The following is a 17,933-nucleotide window of genomic DNA, read 5'->3' on the forward strand; positions in this document are numbered from 1 at the left end:
GTGCAGTTCTGGTCACCTCATTTTAGGAAGGATGTGGAAGCTTTGGAAAAGGTGCAAAGGAGATTTACCAGAATGTTGCCTGGAATGGAGAGTAGGTCTTACGAGGAAAGGTTGAGGGTGCTAGGCCTTTTCTCATTAGAACGGAGAAGGATGAGGGGCGACTTGATAGAGGTTTATAAGATGATTAGGGGGATAGATAGAGTAGACAGTCAGAGACTTTTTCCCCGGGTGGAACAAACCATTACAAGGGGACATAAATTTAAGGTGAATGGTGGAAGATATAGAGGGGATGTCAGAGGTAGGTTCTTTACCCAGAGAGTAGTGGGGGCATGGAATGCACTGCCTGTGGAAGTAGTTGAGTCGGAAACGTTAGGGACCTTCAAGCGGCTATGGGATAGGTACATGGATTAGGGTAGAATAATGGAGTGTAGATTAATTTCTTCTTAAGGGCAGCACGGTAGCATTGTGGATAGCACAATTGCTTCACAGCTCCAGGGTCCCAAGTTCGATTCCGGCTTGGGTCACTGTCTGTGTGGAGTCGGCACATCCTCCCCGTGTGTGCGTGGGTTTCCTCCGGGTTCACCGGTTTCCTCCCACAGTCCAAAGATGTGCAGGTTGGGTGGATTGGCCATGGAAAATTGCCCTTAGTGTCCAAAATTCTATGATTAACCTAGGACAAAAGTTCGGCACAACATGGTGGGCCGAAGGGCCTATTCTGTGCTGTATTTCTCTATATCTATCTCTATCAATGTCAACAGCCAGGAGGCATAGATTTCCGATAAGAGGCAGAAAGCTAAGAGGAGAGTTGAGGAGAAACTTTTTCACTCAGAAGATGGTGGGAGTTTGGAACTCACTTCCTGAAAGGGTGTTGAGTCAGAAACTCTCGTAACATTTAAGAAGTATTTAGATGTTCACTTTCGCTGCTGTAACCTCCAGAGCTATGGGATGAGTGTAGTCAGATCTTTGTTGACCAGCAGAGACGGGATAGGCCGAATGGCCTTCTGTGCTGCAAACGTCTATGAACCTTTGAATCATGTAGTAGAGTTAATGCTATGCACGTTAATGGACACAATCTTTATCCCCATTTTAAAGCATTTTGTCCTTTAACAGACCTGTTGTCTTTATTAGCAGGAAATTCCTTTGGCCAAAGAAGGGGAAAGAAAAAGTAACTTTGAAGAGCAATATTTTTACACAGCGTCTGGTTATGTTCTGGGACGCACTGAATCATAGAATCTCTACAGTGTAGAAGGAGGCCCATTGGATCTGCACCGATCCTCTGAAACAGAACCCGACCTAGACACACACTCCTGCCCTATATCTGTAACTCCACCTAACCTTTGGACACTAAGGGGCAATTTAGCAAGGCCAATCCACCTAACCTGCACATCTTTGGACTGTGGGAGGAAACCGGAGCACCCGGAGGAAACCCGCACGGATGCGGGCACCCACATAAACTCCACATAGTCACCCAAGGCCACAATTGAACCCGGGTCCCTGGTGCTGTGAGGCAGCAGTGCTAACCACTGTGCCACCATGCTGCCCACACTGCCTAGACGTGTGTTGGAAGCATACTCAATGTTACCTTTTAATAGGGATAATTACTTGAACAGGAGGAATTTGCTGTGCCATGATTAAAACGAACAGGAGACTGGGCGTGTTAGGTATCTTCTTGAACAGCTAACACAGACATGATTGCCAAATGGTTTCCTTCTGTGTTTTAAAGTTCTCTGAGTTTAATTGTATGAACTTTAAGCCTTGGTGGTGTTGAAATAGTCGGTGTATCAGAGTCGTGGCATTAGGTCGGTGAACTCCTCCTTGTCGCCCAACGGCTGTATTTATGTCTTCTGAAACGCTTGCACATTTCTGATAAATTAAAATAAACAGTAGCTTGAATAAAAAGCTAACAGAAACCATTACTGTTCTTGCTACTGGTTCCTCCCTCTCCTCCTCCGCTCACTGGAAAGTTAACTGACAATACTATAGAGTAGCCACAATGAAGGTTGTGTATTCAAAGCCCAATAATTTCTGAAGCTGTCACATTGGCAGGCAAAGTGCTGTGTCGCTGGGATGATGAGATCCTGAGTTGTGTCTGCAGTGACCAGTGCAATGTAATTGCCCTTTTATTGTTTTGTGCCTCCAACCAGTAGGTCAGGATGGATGAAGAGTTCGAGAAAGGTCGCATCAAAGAGCTTCAGCAGCAACGGATGCTTGTACAGAAAAAAACTTTCACCAACTGGATCAACCAGATCTTCTCAACGAACCAGGTAAAAATCAAATCCTGGGGGGTGGGGGGGGGGATCATGAAATCTGGAGTTTTAAAAGATGAAAAGCTGCTAAATGCTGATATTCAGGGATTTGGGAGCCCATATATATAAATCACAGCACGTTAACTTCCAGGTACAGTAAACAATTAAGAAAACAAATGTCATTTTTGTCTGTATTGCCAAGGGATTAGTGTAAAAGAGTAAATTGGTCTTATTACAGTTGGGTAAGAAGTCTTACAACACCAGGTTAAAGTACAACAGGTTTGATTCAAACACGAGCTTTCGGAGCACTGCTTCCTCAGGTGCGCTCCGAAAGCTCGTGTTTGAAACAAACCTGTTGGGCTTTAACCTGGTGTTGTAAGACTTCTTACTGTGCTCACCCCAGTCCAACGCCGGCATCTCCACATCATTATTACAGTTGGGCAAGCCTTGGTGAGACCACACTTGGGAGGAATTTGTGTAGGTTTGGGCTTGAGAAGAACATAGGAAAGGAGCCGGTACAGTCCTAGTGACTGGGCCTATGTATGTTTGGGGCCGAGGACAACAGTCCCCGGTGACTTAGCACATTTTGATTTTGTGCAGTGACGTGGATCTGTTTCAGCTTCGTTAATGTGGCACTAAGTATGATAAGCATCAGTTTTATAATCATGTAAAGCATAGAATCAGCAGAAATTGTGGCTTATAAAACAATATTATTTGCAATACACCAGAGAGGAATGTGGTTTCAGGATGATACAGAGGAATATCTGGTGAATTGGCCGCTGGAAGCAGATTGAGTGCTGTAACTCTGAAAAAGACATTGCTGAATTATCAGTGTGATAACAAGTTAATGGTTGTTAATATTTTAAAATATTGGGCGCGATTCAGCCAAAGAATTTCAAAGTGTCGTTTTGGGAAAGTTTGGCAGTGTGATTCCCGTCGGCTTTTAAGGTGACATCCAGACCTGGATTCGCCCACACTTAGTCACTTTTTGGGGCTTTAGTTTCTCACCAGTCAAGTCCACACATAGAATTTTTACCTGCAGTGGGAAACTAACCTCACCAGCGAGACCAGCTCCTCAGAGATCGGGGTACGATTTTGAAAGGGTATCCCGATCTCTAAGTGAGCTTGAAGGTCTCCTACACCTCCCACCCACTGACAATGCAGGTATGGCATTACCACCCTCCCCAAGTAAGGATGCCTCACTGTGGGGAAATGACAAAGGTAACACATCCCATCTCCTAAAGCCCTCCTTCATTCCCTCTCCACCAGCGTTGCCAGATTCAACGTACAGCTCAGCTCAGCTCTGTGCCAAATGTATCCCAAGATGACGAAAGCTCGCCCCGACTAACTGTAACTGCAACCTCCCTAAACTGTTCACACCCCCACCCCCGGTCATTGTTCACTTTTCCCCATATTGAGCTTAAACCCCGAAACAAGACTGAACTCCCCCAAGATCTCCATAATCCTGTCAAAACTTTCAGTTGGGTTTGCAGTATATAAGAAGAGGTCATCACGTACAAAGAGACTTGATGCTCCACTTCCCCCTCTAAATGCCCCATCACTCCCTCATACCCCTAAGTGCCATTGCCAACGGTTCAATCGCTAGGGCAAAGAGCAAAGGGGAGAATGCACTGCTGCCTTGTCACCTGGTGAAACCCAAAATACTTCAAATTGATACTACTGGTCCGTACACTCACCTTAGAAGCTCTACACAACAATCTCACCCAGTCGACAAATCCCTGCCCAAACCTGAACCGCCCCGCACCTCAAATAAGTATGCCCACTCGGACATATGGCTTCTCCGCATCCATAGACACAACCTCCACCTCCCGGCCCGTAGAGGGCATCATTATCGAGGGCTTCATTATCACATTCAATAGCCTCAGAACATTGGTCGATTCCTGCCGCCCCTTCACGAACCTTGTCTGATCCTCCCTTATCACCCTCACACAATTCTCTATCCGCATTGCCAACACCTTCGGCAATTGCTTTGCATCCACATTTAACAACTATATCGGGCAGTATGACTCACACTGCTCCAGATCTTTATCTTTATTTAAAATGACTGATATAGACACCCGACACTGTGTTGGGGGGGGGCGGGGGAGCTCGTCCCTCCCCACTGACTCAAGTGTACATCTCCACTAAAGGGGCCCCAGCTCCAACCCAAACCTCTGCTAAAACTCGCTGGAAACCCGTCTTGGCTGGGACCTTCCCCGAATGCATCACCCTCACACAATCCATCACCTCCCCAGTCCAATCAGGGCACCCATTCCCTGTACTTTCACCCCATCCACCCTTGGGAACTCCAGCCTATCCAAAAACAGCCTCATGCCCTCATCCCTCGCTGGGGCCTCCGAACTGTCCAATTTCCAATAAAATGTCTCAAACTGCGAATGACCTCCCCCGGCTCTGTTACCAGCCTACCCCTCCCCGTTACCAGCCTACCCCTCCCCGTTACCAGCCTACCCCTCCCCGTTACCAGCCTACCCCTCCCCGTTACCAACCTACCCCTCCCCGTTACCAGCCTACGCGTCCCCTGTTACCAGCCTACCCCTCCCCGTTACCAGCCTACGCGTCCCCTGTTACCAGCCTACCCCTCCCCGTTACCAGCCTACTCCTCCCCGTTACCAGCCTACCCCTCCCCGTTACCAGCCTACCCCTCCCCGTTACCAGCCTACCCCTCCCCGTTACCAGCCTACCCCTCCCCGTTACCAGCCTACCCCTCCCCGTTACCAGCCTACCCCTCCCCGTTACCAGCCTACCCCTCCCCGTTACCAGCCTACCCCTCCCCGTTACCAGCCTACGCCTCCCCGTTACCAGCCTACGCCTCCCCGTTACCAGCCTACCCCTCCCCGTTACCAGCTTACCCCTCCCCGTTACCAGCTTACCCCTCCCCGTTACCAGCTTACCCCTCCCCGTTACCAGCCTACCCCTCCCCGTTACCAGCCTACCCCTCCCCGTTACCAGCCTACCCCTCCCCGTTACCAGCCTACCCCTCCCCGTTACCAGCCTACCCCTCCCCGTTACCAGCCTACCCCTCCCCTTTACCAGCCTACCCCTCCCCGTTACCAGCCTACCCCTCCCCGTTACCAGCCTACCCCTCCCCGTTACCAGCCTACCCCTCCCCGTTACCAGCCTACCCCTCCCCGTTACCAGCCTATGCCTTCCCGGTACCGGCAAATGTTTGATGAGCAAGCTCTGGATGTCAATTAAGAGACAACAAACTTGTTTGTCCAGGACTTCATGTTGGGGCTGCGGAGAGACAACACGGCTGATACTTAGCTCTGCTGCGCCATCTGTTGGTATTACTATTTCATAGCTTCCTATCTATGTCCTTACTGTGGTCAGAAGGATAATTATGGTCTTGCAAAACATGTGGTGAGTAGTACTGTACTGCACTATGTGCCATTTGTAGGGAGCTCCTGACGTCTGATGTTCAGCAGACATGGACACAAGTCACATTTGTTATTTGTCTGATTATCAACTCATTAAGGCCTATCTTTGAGGAGGGAGGGGATAGATTAATTTGTTACTTTAAGGTTGAAGTGGTTTGCAGTTGATATGCCTGATAATGCAAGTTCATAAGCTGGCACTACCCCCTTCTCCAGTCCCCCTGTCGTCAGCACCTCCTCCAGCAATGTGGAAGCCGGCTCTACTGGGAAGCTCTGTATCTCCTTCCTGGCAAAATCTCCAACCTTCGTGTATTTAAACATTTCCCCCTGCTCCAGCCTATACTTCGCTCCCAGCTCCTGCAAATCGACCCCCAAGAAACAAAGCCTTTAGTGTCCTAATTCTCTTCTCCCCTATCTCTGAAAATTTCCATCCCACTTCCCTGGCTCGAATCTGTGGTTGTACATGAGTTTGATTTGAGTGAGATTAAGGATTTGAGTTTTCTTCTCTTTTAGATATTTGACATTGTCTTGTATTTGGTAGGTGAATATTTTCATTACTGACCTATTCACTGAACTGAAAGATGGGGTTGTCCTAATGTCACTACTGGAAGCCATCTCTGGAGAGAAGCTGAACAGACCCAGCAGAGGCAGAATGAGAGTCCACTACCTGGAGAACAACAGCAGGGCCATTGCATTCCTGAAAACCAAGGTAATAATACTTTGTAAAGGCTATGTATAGTATTGCTTGTGAATTAAGAGGGGCCAGATTGCTTCTCCGTGAGCACACATTCTGCCTTGATTAGTTGACATCTTAACCTCTTCAAACAAGCCATTCCAAATGTTATGATTTATGATCTTGGTCAATGTCAAGCAATGTTTGCTGATCTTTACTGATGTTCACTTCAACCCCTGATACTTACTGTGTGCACAGTGTCCCCGAGCCACAGTCTGTGCTCAGTGTCCCCGAGCCACAGTCTGTGCTCAGTGTCCCCGAGCCACAGTCTGTGCTCAGTGTCCCCGAGCCACAGTCTGTGCTCAGTGTCCCCGAGCCACAGTCTGTGCTCAGTGTCCCCGAGCCACAGTCTGTGCTCAGTGTCCCCGAGCCACAGTCTGTGCTCAGTGTCCCCGAGCCACAGTATGTGCTCGGTGACCCCGAGCCTCAGTATGTGCTCGGTGTCCCCGAGCCACAGTCTGTGCTCGGTGTCCCCGAGCCACAGTCTGTGCTCAGTGTCCCCGAGCCACAGTCTGTGCTCAGTGTCCCCGAGCCACAGTCTGTGCTCAGTGTCCCCGAGCCACAGTCTGTGCTCAGTGTCCCCGAGCCACAGTCTGTGCTCAGTGTCCCCGAGCCACAGTCTGTGCTCAGTGTCCCCGAGCCACAGTATGTACTCAGTGTCCCCGAGCCACAGTATGTGCTCAGTGTCCCCGAGCCACAGTCTGTGCTCAGTGTCCCCGAGCCCGAGCCACAGTCTGTGCTCAGTGTCCCCGAGCCACAGTATGTGCTCAGTGTCCCCGAGCCTCAGTCTGTGCTCAGTGTCCCCGAGCCTCAGTCTGTGCTCAGTGTCCCCGAGCCACAGTCTGTGCTCAGTGTCCCCGAGCCACAGTCTGTGCTCAGTGTCCCCGAGCCACAGTCTGTGCTCAGTGTCCCCGAGCCACAGTCTGTGCTCAGTGTCCCCGAGCCACAGTCGGTGCTCAGTGTCCCCGAGCCACAGTCGGTGCTCAGTGTCCCCGAGCCACAGTCTGTGCTCAGTGACCCCGAGCCACAGTCTGTGCTCAGTGTCCCCGAGCCACAGTCTGTGCTCAGTGTCCCCGAGCCACAGTCTGTGCTCAGTGTCCCCGAGCCACAGTATGTGCTCAGTGTCCCCGAGCCACAGTATGTGCTCAGTGTCCCCGAGCCACAGTATGTGCTCAGTGTCCCCGAGCCACAGTCTGTGCTCAGTGTCCCCCAGCCACAGTCTGTGCTCAGTGTCCCCGAGCCACAGTCTGTGCTCAGTGTCCCCGAGCCACAGTCTGTGCTCAGTGTCCCCGAGCCACAGTCTGTGCTCAGTGTCCCCGAGCCACAGTCTGTGGTCAGTGACCCCGAGCCACAGTCTGTGCTCAGTGTCCCCGAGCCTCAGTATGTGCTCAGTGTCCCCGAGCCACAGTATGTGCTCAGTGTCCCCGAGCCCGAGCCACAGTCTGTGCTCAGTGTCCCCGAGCCACAGTCTGTGCTCAGTGTCCCCGAGCCACAGTCTGTGCTCAGTGTCCCCGAGCCACAGTATGTGCTCAGTGACCCCGAGCCACAGTCTGTGCTCAGTGTCCCCGAGCCACAGTCTGTGCTCAGTGTCCCCGAGCCCGAGCCACAGTCTGTGCTCAGTGTCCCCGAGCCACAGTCTGTGCTCAGTGACCCCGAGCCACAGTCTGTGCTCAGTGTCCCCGGGCCACAGTCTGTGCTCAGTGTCCCCGAGCCTCAGTATGTGCTCAGTGACCCCGAGCCGCAGTATGTGCTCAGTGTCCCCGAGCCACAGTCTGTGCTCAGTGTCCCCGAGCCACAGTCTGTGCTCAGTGTCCCCGAGCCGCAGTCTGTGCTCAGTGTCCCCGAGCCACAGTCTGTGCTCAGTGTCCCCGAGCCCGAGCCACAGTATGTGCTCAGTGTCCCCGAGCCACAGTATGTGCACAGTGACCCCGAGCCACAGTATGTGCTCAGTGTCCCCGAGCCACAGTCTGTGCTCAGTGTCCCCGAGCCACAGTCTGTGCTCAGTGTCCCCGAGCCACAGTATGTGCTCAGTGTCCCCGAGCCCGAGCCACAGTCTGTGCTCAGTGTCCCCGAGCCCGAGCCACAGTCTGTGCTCAGTGTCCCCGAGCCACAATCTGTGCTCACTGTCCCCGAGCCACAGTCTGTGCTCAGTGTCCCCGAGCCACAGTCTGTGCTCAGTGTCCCCGAGCCACAGTCTGTGCTCAGTGTCCCCGAGCCACAGTCTGTGCTCAGTGTCCCCGAGCCTCAGTCTGTGCTCAGTGTCCCCGAGCCACAATCTGTGCTCAGTGACCCCGAGCCTCAGTCTGTGCTCAGTGTCCCCGAGCCCGAGCCACAGTATGTGCTCAGTGTCCCCGAGCCTCCGTATGTGCTCAGTGTCCCCGAGCCACAGTCTGTGCTCAGTGTCCCCGAGCCACAGTCTGTGCTCAGTGTCCCCGAGCCACAGTCTGTGCTCAGTGTCCCCGAGCCACAGTCTGTGCTCAGTGTCCCCGGGCCACAGTCTGTGCTCAGTGTCCCCGAGCCACAGTCTGTGCTCAGTGTCCCCGAGCCACAGTCTGTGCTCAGTGTCCCCGAGCCACAGTATGTGCTCAGTGTCCCCGAGCCGCAGTCTGTGCTCAGTGTCCCCGAGCCACAGTATGTGCTCAGTGTCCCCGAGCCACAGTCTGTGCACAGTGACCCCGAGCCACAGTCTGTGCTCAGTGTCCCCGAGCCACAGTATGTGCTCAGTGTCCCCGAGCCACAGTATGTGCTCAGCGTCCCCGAGCCACAGTCTGTGCTCAGTGTCCCCGAGCCACAGTCTGTGCTCAGTGTCCCCGAGCCACAGTCTGTGCTCAGTGTCCCCGAGCCACAGTCTGTGCTCAGTGTCCCCGAGCCACAGTCTGTGCTCAGTGTCCCCGAGCCACAGTCTGTGCTCAGTGACCCCGAGCCACAGTCTGTGCTCAGTGTCCCCGAGCCACAGTCTGTGCTCAGTGTCCCCGAGCCCGAGCCACAGTCTGTGCTCAGTGTCCCCGAGCCACGGTATGTGCTCAGTGACCCCGAGCCACAGTATGTGCTCAGTGTCCCCGAGCCACAGTCTGTGCTCAGTGTTCCCGAGCCACGGTATGTGCTCAGTGACCCCGAGCCACAGTATGTGCTCAGTGTCCCCGAGCCACAGTATGTGCTCCGTGACCCCGAGCCACAGTCTGTGCTCAGTGTCCCCGAGCCACAGTCTGTGCTCAGTGTCCCCGAGCCACAGTATGTGCTCAGTGACCCCGAGCCACAGTATGTACTCAGTGTCCCCGAGCCCGAGCCACAGTCTGTGCTCAGTGACCCCGAGCCACAGTCTGTGCTCAGTGTCCCCGAGCCACAATCTGTGCTCAGTGTCCCCGAGCCACAGTCTGTGCACAGTGTCCCCGAGCCACAGTCTGTGCTCAGTGTCCCCGAGCCACAGTATGTGCTCAGTGTCCCCGAGCCACAGTCTGTGCTCAGTGTCCCCGAGCCACAGTCTGTGCTCAGTGTCTCCGAGCCACAGTCTGTGCTCAGTGTCCCCGAGCCCGAGCCACAGTCTGTGCTCAGTGTCCCCGAGCCACAGTCTGTGCTCAGTGTCCCCGAGCCACAGTCTGTGCTCAGTGTCCCCGAGCCACAGTCTGTGCTCAGTGTCCCCGAGCCACAGTCTGTGCTCAGTGTCCCCGAGCCACAGTATGTGCTCAGTGTCCCCGAGCCACAGTCTGTGCTCAGTGTCCCCGAGCCACAGTCTGTGCTCAGTGTCCCTGAGCCGCAGTCTGTGCTCAGTGTCCCCGAGCCCGAGCCACAGTCTGTGCACAGTGACCCCGAGCCACAGTCTGTGCTCAGTGTCCCCGAGCCACAGTCTGTGCTCAGTGTCCCCGAGCCACAGTCTGTGCACAGTGTCCCCGAGCCACAGTCTGTGCTCAGTGTCCCCGAGCCACAGTCTGTGCTCAGTGTCCCCGAGCCACAGTCTGTGCTCTGTGTCCCCGAGCCACAGTCTGTGCTCAGTGTCCCCGAGCCACAGTCTGTGCTCAGTGACCCCGAGCCACAGTATGTGCTCAGTGTCCCCGAGCCACAGTCTGTGCTCAGTGTCCCCGAGCCACAGTATGTGCTCAGTGTCCCCCAGCCACAGTCTGTGCTCAGTGTCCCCGAGCCACAGTCTGTGCTCAGTGTCCCCCAGCCACAGCCTGTGCTCAGTGTCCCCGAGCCCGAGCCACAGTCTGTGCTCAGTGACCCCGAGCCGCAGTCTGTGCTCAGTGTCCCCGAGCCACAGTCTGTGCTCAGTGTCCCCGAGCCACAGTATGTGCACAGTGACCCCGAGCCACAGTCTGTGCTCAGTGTCCCCGAGCCACAGTCTGTGCACAGTGTCCCCGAGCCCGAGCCACAGTCTGTGCTCAGTGACCCCGAGCCACAGTATGTGCTCAGTGTCCCCGAGCCACAGTCTGTGCTCAGTGTCCCCGAGCCACAGTCTGTGCTCAGTGTCCCCGAGCCACAGTCTGTGCTCAGTGTCCCCGAGCCACAGTATGTGCTCAGTGTCCCCGAGCCGCAGTCTGTGCTCAGTGTCCCCGAGCCTCAGTCTGTGCTCAGTGTCCCCGAGCCACAGTCTGTGCTCAGTGTCCCCGAGCCACAGTCTGTGCTCAGTGTCCCCGAGCCACAGTATGTGCTCAGTGTCCCCGAGCCACAGTCTGTGCTCAGTGTCCCCGAGCCACAGTCTGTGCTCAGTGTCCCCGAGCCACAGTCTGTGCTCAGTGTCCCCGAGCCACAGTCTGTGCTCAGTGTCCCCGAGCCACAGTCTGTGCTCAGTGTCCCCGAGCCCGAGCCACAGTCTGTGCTCAGTGTCCCCGAGCCACAGTCTGTGCTCAGTGTCCCCCAACCACAGTATGTGCTCAGTGTCCCCGAGCCACAGTCTGTGCACAGTGTCCCCGAGCCCGAGCCACAGTCTGTGCTCAGTGTCCCCGAGCCACAGTCTGTGCTCAGTGTCCCCGAGCCACAGTCTGTGCTCAGTGTCCCCGAGCCACAGTATGTGCTCAGTGTCCCCGAGCCACAGTATGTGCACAGTGACCCCGAGCCACAGTCTGTGCTCAGTGTCCCCGAGCCACAGTCTGTGCTCAGTGTCCCCGAGCCACAGTCTGTGCTCAGTGTCCCCGAGCCACAGTCTGTGCTCAGTGTCCCCGAGCCACAGAATGTGCTCAGTGTCCCCGAGCCATAGTCTGTGCTCAGTGTCCCCGAGCCACAGTCTGTGCTCAGTGTCCCCGAGCCCGAGCCACAGTATGTGCTCAGTGTCCCCGAGCCCGAGCCACAGTCTGTGCTCAGTGTCCCCGAGCCACAGTATGTGCTCAGTGTCCCCGAGCCACAATCTGTGCTCAGTGACCCCGAGCCACAGTCTGTGCTCAGTGTCCCCGAGCCACAGTCTGTGCTCAGTGTCCCCGAGCCACAGTCTGTGCACAGTGACCCCGAGCCACAATATGTGCTCAGTGTCCCCGAGCCACAGTCTGTGCTCAGTGTCCCCGAGCCCGAGCCACAGTCTGTGCTCAGTGTCCCCGAGCCGCAGTATGTGCTCAGTGTCCCCGAGCCACAGTATGTGCTCAGTGTCCCCGAGCCCGAGCCACAGTCTGTGCTCAGTGTCCCCGAGCCACAGTCTGTGCTCAGTGTCCCCGAACCGCAGTATGTGCTCAGTGTCCCCGAGCCACAGTATGTGCTCAGTGTCCCCGAACCGCAGTCTGTGCTCAGTGTCCCCCAACCACAGTATGTGCTCAGTGTCCCCGAGCCACAGTCTGTGCTCAGTGTCCCCGAGCCACAGTCTGTGCACAGTGTCCCCGAGCCCGAGCCACAGTCTGTGCTCAGTGTCCCCGAGCCACAGTCTGTGCTCAGTGTCCCCGAGCCACAGTCTGTGCTCAGTGTCCCCGAGCCACAGTCTGTGCTCAGTGTCCCCGAGCCGCAGTCTGTGCTCGGTGTCCCCGAGCCACAGTCTGTGCTCAGTGTCCCCGAGCCACAGTCTGTGCTCAGTGTCCCCGAGCCACAGTCTGTGCTCAGTGTCCCCGAGCCACAGTCTGTGCTCAGTGTCCCCGAGCCACAGTCTGTGCTCAGTGTCCCCGAGCCACAGTCTGTGCTCAGCGTCCCCGAGCCACAGTCTGTGCTCAGTGTCCCCGAGCCACAGTCTGTGCTCAGTGTCCCCGAGCCACAGTATGTGCTCAGTGTCCCCGAGCCGCAGTCTGTGCTCAGCGTCCCCGAGCCACAGTCTGTGCTCAGTGTCCCCGAGCCCGAGCCACAGTCTGTGCTCAGTGTCCCCGAGCCACAGTCTGTGCTCAGTGTCCCCGAGCCACAGTCTGTGCTCAGTGTCCCCGAGCCACAGTCTGTGCTCAGTGTCCCCGAGCCACAGTCTGTGCTCAGTGTCCCCGAGCCACAGTATGTGCTCAGTGTCCCCGAGCCACAGTCTGTGCTCAGTGTCCCCGAGCCACAGTATGTGCTCAGTGACCCCGAGCCACAGTATGTGCTCAGTGTCCCCGAGCCACAGTATGTGCTCAGTGTCCCCGAGCCACAGTCTGTGCTCAGTGTCCCCGAGCCCGAGCCACAGTCTGTGCTCAGTGTCCCCGAGCCACAGTATGTGCTCAGTGTCCCCGAGCCACAGTATGTGCTCAGTGACCCCGAGCCACAGTATGTGCTCAGTGTCCCCGAGCCACAGTCTGTGCTCAGTGTCCCCGAGCCACAGTATGTGCTCAGTGACCCCGAGCCACAGTCTGTGCTCAGTGACCCCGAGCCACAGTCTGTGCTCAGTGTCCCCGAGCCACAGTATGTGCTCAGTGTCCCCGAGCCACAGTCTGTGCTCAGTGACCCCGAGCCACAGTATGTGCTCAGTGTCCCCGAGCCACAGTATGTGCACAGTGACCCCGAGGCAATGTCCTTGAGATGTGACTTTTAAATTTGCTTTGTTAACTTTTTTGTGTTGCCTTCAGATAAATGTTGGCCTAATTGGTCCTGAGAATGTTGTGGATGGTGACCGCACCCTAATCCTGGGTCTGATCTGGGTGATTATCCTGCGCTTTCAGCTCGCCACCATCACACTCGATGAGGTAAGCTAAATCTGTCCCAGTTGGACTGCTCGAAATGTCCTGCCCTCCCTGATTGCTATGCACTAAACTGACCAATCTGGTGATGTCACATGTCACCACATGTTCAAATTCACAGCATGTCCTCTCTCTACCTATGGCAATGGGACAGGGCCCAATTGCCCATACCTAATCTTGCAATGAACCAACACCCCCAGTTGATTGCTAACGTTTTGAGTCTGGATGACTCTTTGTCAAACCTTTGCCAAAGAGTCATCCAGACTCGAAACCTAAGCACCCTTCTCTCTCCACAGATGCTGAGATTGTACAGTGCCAACCATGGCTGAGTAGGGAGCATTCTCATCGAGTCAAATGATTGTAGGCTGAAGTCTCACCAGAGAGACCCAAGCACCTAATCCAGGCTGTCACTTCAGTGCAGTCTTGAGGAAGTGCTGCAATATCAGGTGTGCCATCTTTCAGATGAGATGTTAAACTGAAGAGAGGAATGTTAGGACTGGACTCCGTACCCCTCTTCAAATATTGCCATGGAAAATTTGATAACCCACGTACAGGTAAACTTCTCATTGAAGAATGGTACCTCCGACAATGCTGTACAGGCTCGGTATTGCAGTGGCATGTCAGTCCAGATTACGTGCCTGAGTCCTGAGCTGGTGTTATAACTAAGTCAGAGGTGAGAGTGACTAGTTGAGCCGGACTGACTACTGAACTTGTGGAAGTCAACTATTAAACTATATGTATTTTTAGAAGGTTTGAGATAGTGTTGTAAAATGGTGGGTGATGAATGAGGCACAAAACCTGGCACTTTGGACACATCAGTTGGAAATCTGCTGAACAGGGTTTTTGGTGGGAGGTGAGGGCAATCCCCTGTGGGAATTCAGAGTGGCTCTGCCTTTTGTCCAAAACACAGGGAGAATACCAGAAACAGAGGTATTCATTTCCAGGACTGAACAGGCCGGCATATCCGTTCTCTGGAGCAAAGAAAACTGAGAAGCCGTACCAGCCTCCCCGAACAGGCGCCGGAATGTGGCGACTAGGGGCTTTTCACAGTAACTTCATTGAAGCCTACTCGTGACAATAAGCGATTTTCATTTCATTTCATTTCATTTTTCATTGATAAGAGATCTTTAAATTGAAAGTGTGCATGGTAGTTTAAATGTAGAGAAGTGGTTGATACTTGTGGGGGAATCCAACTCTAAGGGTCATGGCTACAAGATAGTCACTAATAAATCCAATAAGGAATTCACAAGGAATTTTTTTAATTAGCGAATGGTAAGCATGTTACCTCATGAAGTAGTTGAGGTGACTCTGAGAGATGAATTTAAGACAAAGCTAATTACGTCGAAAGGAATAGAAGCATCTGCTGACAGGGTAGCTTGAAGTAGGGTGGGAAGATCATATCATAGATCATATGAAAAAAAATGAAAATGAAAATCGCTTATTGTCACGAGTAGGCTTCAATGAAGTTACTGTGAAAAGCCCCTAGTCGCCACATTCCGGCACCTGTCCGGCGGAGGCTGGTACGGGAATCGAACCGTGCTGCTGACCTGCTTGGGTCTGCTTTAAAAGCCAGCGATTTAGCTGAGTGAGCTAAACCAGCCCCTATATCATAAAATCTACAGTGCAGAAGGAGGCTATTCAGCCCATCGAGTCTGCACCGGCCCTTGGAAAGAGCACCCTACCTAAGCCCACACCTCCACCCTATCCTCGTTACCCCACCCAACCTTCTTGGACACTAAGGGCAATTTAGCATGGCCAATTCACCTAACCTGCACATCTTTGGACTGTGGGAGGAAACTGGAGCACCCGGAAGAAACCCACGCACACACGGGGAAAATGTGCAGACTCCGCACAGACAGTGACCCAAACCGGGAATCGAACCTGGAACCCTGGAGCTGTGAAGCAACTGTGGTACCCACTGTGTTACCGTGCAGATGTTTGCGTGGAACATAAACGCTGGCATAGACTGGTTAGACTGAATCACTAGTTTCTGCGCTGTACATTGTATGTAATTTTATGTGTGAAAGTGGGCTTCGTTACGGCAGGATTTGCTCTGTGAACTGTGCAAAGTGAAACCACTGAGGTAAAGTCCTGAGAGAGTTGGTGGTGTGGAGTTTGCTGCATGTCCTCTGTCAGCAGAAACACTGTCCTCTGCTGTGTGTAGCTGGTAGCTTTCACCGACCATTGAAACTGGGTTTGATTCACTGACTACGCGATCCTCTGCTGTTCATATTCTGGCGGTTCTGACTGGACCTAAATCTATGCACTAACCAACTTTCTCTGCTGTGCTAGGATGAGTTTGATGTCAGCAGTGCCAAACGTTCTGCCAAGGAGGCTCTGTTAATTTGGTGCCAACGTAAGACCGCCGGATATAACAATGTTGATGTTCGGAACTTCTCCTCGAGTTGGAAAGATGGATTAGCTTTCAACGCACTTATTCACGCTCACAGGTAATCACAAATTCAATTCAATAGTTATGGCTGAAAGGAACGTTGAATTACCACTTGAAGAAATATTATATCCTTTTGGATACAGTGTACGAGGCGCCAGACAGCTTTCGTGTACCGAGTCACATTGAACACCCGGACACAGAGGCATGCGGGGCACAGTGTCATAATATAAACAGCTTCGTGCAATGAATAATCAGAATAGGAAAATTAATTCTTACAAAATTCTCCGCATAATTGTGATGTGAGAGCAGTCACAAAGAATTCTGCATCTTCAAGATGTTCACAGTGAACAAAAATTGACTGTGCAGAAGTAGTCGTTATGCTGAAGGAAAAGTAATTTAGGGTTGGCTGGATGAGGACAGAAAAACATCTGAGAAAGGTAAATGATTGGGTGGTTGTGTGAAATGCTTAAACTGAAAAAGAGCACCCAGCAACATCATTCTAGCAATTGCAATTCTACAGCCTTGGCTGTACTTTGGCAAAGCGTTCTAAAGCACAAGACTTTTATATCTCTATATTTCTCTTACATTTATATTCCTTTTATATTTATATATATATATATATATATATATATATATATACATACATATATATGGCTCCTATATTTCTATCGCTGATATCATCAGCTGTCCCTCGATTCGAGGATGACATTTTTTGCCATGAGTCTTCATGTGACTGCACCGACCGATTCTTGACTCACAGATCTTTGTTCATATGGGGCAGAGTTTCCCATGAGCTTTTAGGATCTGGGGTGCAGGGTCTGTTTCCTTTACTTCTCTGCCACCTCTCTGCATCATCATTAAGATGGTGTGACTCGTTTTGTTGCCAGTTTGAATGATTGGTAGCAAGCTCCTCCAGTCATTAATGTCAATGCTGCTGGATCTCGGGTAGAACTTCAGAGTGGCTTTGAAGCGTTTTCTTTGTCCTGCCCAGGAACTTTGACCACTCGGGAGTTCAGAGAACTGGACATGACAACGGAGGAGATGATTTTTGGCCATCTAGACAGTGTTTGGTCCATCAAAGTTGATTTTTGTGGAGCTGGTTTCAAGAAGAACACTATTGTTCATCTGACAGTCCTTCCATTGAATCCGGAGACATGGCATGGCAGGAGCATTGCTGATGGAATTTCTGAAGCACTCTTAACGTGTCACTGATACACAGTCCACATCTCACTGCAGTGCAGGAGTGCGGCAACAACAACTGCTTCAGTACACTTTGACTTATGGAGGTCTTTGTTGTCAAACACTCACTGCCGTTGTTTGTAGAAGGCTGAACTGGCGCAGCTGGTCTAGTGTTCGATCTCCTTCTCAATGGTGGTCTTTTAAGAGAGGTGGGTGCCAAGGTGTGGGAAATGCTCAACATATGTCTCTCCTTCAACATTTATTGGAGGTGGAATATTTGGCTGATCAGGTATGGGTTGATATGAGTTTTGTTTTAGCAACATTCAAGGCTGTGCTACTTGTATGTAGAAATGAAGAGATTGAGAGTGGGCTGTAAATCTGGTGTAAAGTGGGCAATGCCCCTGCTTTCATCCACACACTATATCTATGGCACGGAGGTAACTGAGGTTTAATAGTTTCCCATCTAGACAGTATTTAATACCGACATCAGAGGGCAGTTGCCCTGCGATGAAGTTATTAGTTATTGCAGGTAGATTGTGATTAGTATGGGGCTACAACACAGCCTCACTTGAAATGAAATGAAAATCGCTTATTGTCACAATTAGGCTTCAAATGAAGTTACTGTGAAAAGCCCCTAGTCGCCACATTCCGGCGCCTGTTCGGGGAGGCTAGTACGAGAATTGAACCGTGCTGCTGGCCTGCCTGGGTCTGCTTTAAAAGCCAGCGATTTAGCCCAGTGTGCTAAACCAGCCCCTTGACGCTGGTCAATACTTTTAAGGTTGTCTGTTTACGATCTCCCACTCAAGACAGTTGCAGTCACATCATCATGAATCAGTTACAGGATTGTGTTGAAGTTCCTTGCATCACAACCCACAGAGCCTCATGCTTTCCTGAGTGAAATGCTTTGGTTAGGTCGATGAACACAATGAAGAGTGTGTTGAT

General features: G+C 52.6%; 1 protein-coding gene across 1 annotated transcript in view; it reads left to right on the plus strand.

Moving 5' to 3' along the window:
- Positions 1 to 2,153: 2,153 nt before the first annotated feature.
- The window catches only part of sptbn5 (spectrin, beta, non-erythrocytic 5), a 332,093-nt gene continuing 316,313 nt past the window's right edge, over positions 2,154 to 17,933 (plus strand). Inside the window, exons 1-4 of the mRNA XM_038790252.1 lie at positions 2,154 to 2,264; positions 6,183 to 6,350; positions 13,310 to 13,426; positions 15,713 to 15,870. Coding sequence (XP_038646180.1) covers positions 2,154 to 2,264; positions 6,183 to 6,350; positions 13,310 to 13,426; positions 15,713 to 15,870 — 554 coding nt within the window. The remainder of the gene's footprint in view (positions 2,265 to 6,182; positions 6,351 to 13,309; positions 13,427 to 15,712; positions 15,871 to 17,933) is intronic.

This window comes from Scyliorhinus canicula, chromosome 2, assembly GCF_902713615.1.
Source record: "Scyliorhinus canicula chromosome 2, sScyCan1.1, whole genome shotgun sequence".
Classification (NCBI taxonomy): domain Eukaryota; kingdom Metazoa; phylum Chordata; class Chondrichthyes; order Carcharhiniformes; family Scyliorhinidae; genus Scyliorhinus; species Scyliorhinus canicula.